Source organism: Pteropus vampyrus, unplaced genomic scaffold, assembly GCF_000151845.1.
Source record: "Pteropus vampyrus isolate Shadow unplaced genomic scaffold, Pvam_2.0 Scaffold27, whole genome shotgun sequence".
In the NCBI taxonomy this organism is placed as follows: domain Eukaryota; kingdom Metazoa; phylum Chordata; class Mammalia; order Chiroptera; family Pteropodidae; genus Pteropus; species Pteropus vampyrus.
In genome coordinates, this window is record NW_011888808.1 from 73,423 (window position 1) to 75,913 (window position 2,491).

At 47.0% G+C, this 2,491-nt stretch overlaps 1 protein-coding gene across 1 annotated transcript in view; it reads right to left on the bottom strand.

Annotated features, from left to right (window-relative positions):
• Nucleotides 1-298: 298 nt before the first annotated feature.
• Nucleotides 299-2,491, bottom strand: part of MYO10 (myosin X) — a 207,480-nt gene continuing 205,287 nt past the window's right edge. The window contains exon 43 of the mRNA XM_011356464.2: nt 299-1,813. Within this exon, the coding sequence (XP_011354766.1) occupies nt 1,652-1,813 (162 nt within the window). The 3' untranslated portion in view covers nt 299-1,651. The remainder of the gene's footprint in view (nt 1,814-2,491) is intronic.

Here is a 2,491-nt window from a genome sequence, read left to right on the forward strand (position 1 = left end):
AGGATCAGGCACACTCGGGCTAGGCAACAGGAGACTTCAGCGTAAACCTCTCGAGTCCTTAGATTTCAGTGATTTCATTGAACCCTGTCTTTTCCCTTCTCAGCTTTCCCAGAGTCGTGCTGTGTCTAGGAGAGCAGGCGAGATGTCTACATGTCTGCTTTGAGACCTGGCGGTCAAGTGCATGAAACACACAGCTTGGCCACCCTGAAGTCAAAAGTACTAAAACCAAAAACGACAAAAACAAAAATATAATCCCATATTGTACTTAGAGCTGCCCCGATAAAGAACACACATTGCATGTTAGCTAATATCTTTTATTGTCAGACTTTTTTGAGCCAATAAACAATGCTTTCACATGGTTGTCCGTAAGGGAATAAGGCAATTGTTTTTTTCTTTGTGGGTAGACTTAGTTGGTCTAAGTCTTTACAACTTTTCCATATAAAAATAAAAGTCCAAGACCAGATTATTTTTCTTCTGGTCATAAATGCTGATTTATTTACAGGTGCCTTTTTCAGACCACCATTATAAACTTGGGATAAAATACGTGTATTTTATTAAAGCCTCAGCACTTGATGTCAGGGTCTTGTAAAGATTTGTTCGGAGTACAGCATCTCTCTCCCATATCTGACATGGTTATATTGTAATCTACCCAGAGTGACACAAGCTAACCTTCGAAGAAACATTTTTTTAACTTAAATCTTTTAGAAACTAAAGATTCCAAAATGACTTCATATAGTTCTAAAAACAGCCTTGGAGCCAGCTGTTTAAGAGTGGTTTATAAATACAGTTATTCGTAGGCTGCATATCCGTTTATAATACAGCAGACACAGAATGCAGACTTTGCTACATGTGAAACGAAACTGAGTCAGAACGTGGCTTTCAAAATACAGCAAAGACAGGAAAATCCAAGATTCCGGTTTGTAAATAAAACCACCTCATAAAGTAACAGTTGGAGACTATAACTCTGAACTATTAAAATATACAGACCGACTGTTTACATCATTGCACATCCTTTTTCCCTTTGCTTTTAATGCTCATGAAACAATGATTAAAGTGATGAGTTTATGAACACATGCATGCACTGGCAAGCACATATACTTAAAAGATGAAACAAAGAAAAAAAGTTAATACATGTCCACGAGGAAGGCTGCCAGCAGCACTCTGACTAAAATACACTGTCCCCTTGTACTCTCTCTGTCCCCTCCTCCCCACTCCCTCACCTTCCCTCAAAGTCGGGGAAATCAGGCTGGGAAGTTAGTGCATAAGTGATGGATGAACGCCCCCTTTCCAGGCTTTGTCAGGCTCCCCAACCAGGGGGGGAAGCATTGCCCGTCAGTAGCACAGTTAAGGTCCATCAGTGTCAGTTCCCCAAAAGCTAAGGCACTTCTGTCTGCTTTGGCGGCAGCGTGGTTTCTCCCCCTCTTTTTTAAGGCATGTGTAGTAGTAAAGCTTTGGAAATTTGGGTTAAGGTTGACAGCTTAATACATGATCACTGAAGTGGACAGGGCAGAAGGTCCCTCGAAGACACCTCCCTTCCGGAGGCTTCCGGAAAGCCCAGGCAAGCTCTGCTTTGAGTGCCACACGCAGGAGCCAGCTGAGGCCAAGAGGGGGCGCGATCGGACCCTGAAGACACATGGACTCACTCCCGTCTTCACCTGGAGCTGCCCTGGCTGCTGACGGAGCGCGAGGTGCTATAGCGCTTCTTCACTATCATGCTGATGTAGGCTTTCATGAGCTTGGCCACGTCCACCACCTGCCGGGGAAGCAAAATCGGCACACGGTCACCAGCCTCCAAGGGGTCAGTGGGCCTGGCCTAGCCACCGGAAGTCCTCCGAGCAAAAGCCACCGGCCTGGCAGGCGAACCCTCGGCTCAAGTTTTACCTGAAGCCAAGTTTACCTGCTTTTGCCCAATCAGGGAGAAGGAGTAGTATGGCTTTTCCGAATGCAGAGAGCACCACCTGGTGGTTCTCGCATGCAGAAGTGGCAATTATGCTTGATGTTAAACTGTTGGATTTTGAACATAAAAACGAAGCAAAACCCGCCCCATGAGACTAAAGTGTGTCGGTATCACTGAGACTGAGATTACTCTCCCACTTAAAATAAGGGTTAGTGCCAGAGCTCACAATTACAGTTTCTAAACGCCGGATTGTACCGTTCTAGTCAACGACTGATGACGCAGCTGAAGAAACAGAGGGAGGCTTTAAGGCAGGGGGTTCCTGGCCTCGGGCCACAGACTGGTACCATCTATGGCCTGTTAGGACCGGGGCTGCACAGCAGGAGGTGAGTGCCGGGCTAGTGTGCAAAGCTTCATCTGGATCTGCAGCCACTCCCCAGCGCTGGCATCACCGCCTCAGCTCCGCCTCAGATCATCAGGCATTAGAGTCTCATAGGAGCACCGGTCCCTGGTGCCACAAAGGTTGGGGACCGCTGCTCAAAGGGCCAGGCAGGGAGGAGCAGATGCCCAGTTCTGCTCCAGGCCAGCTATGATCTC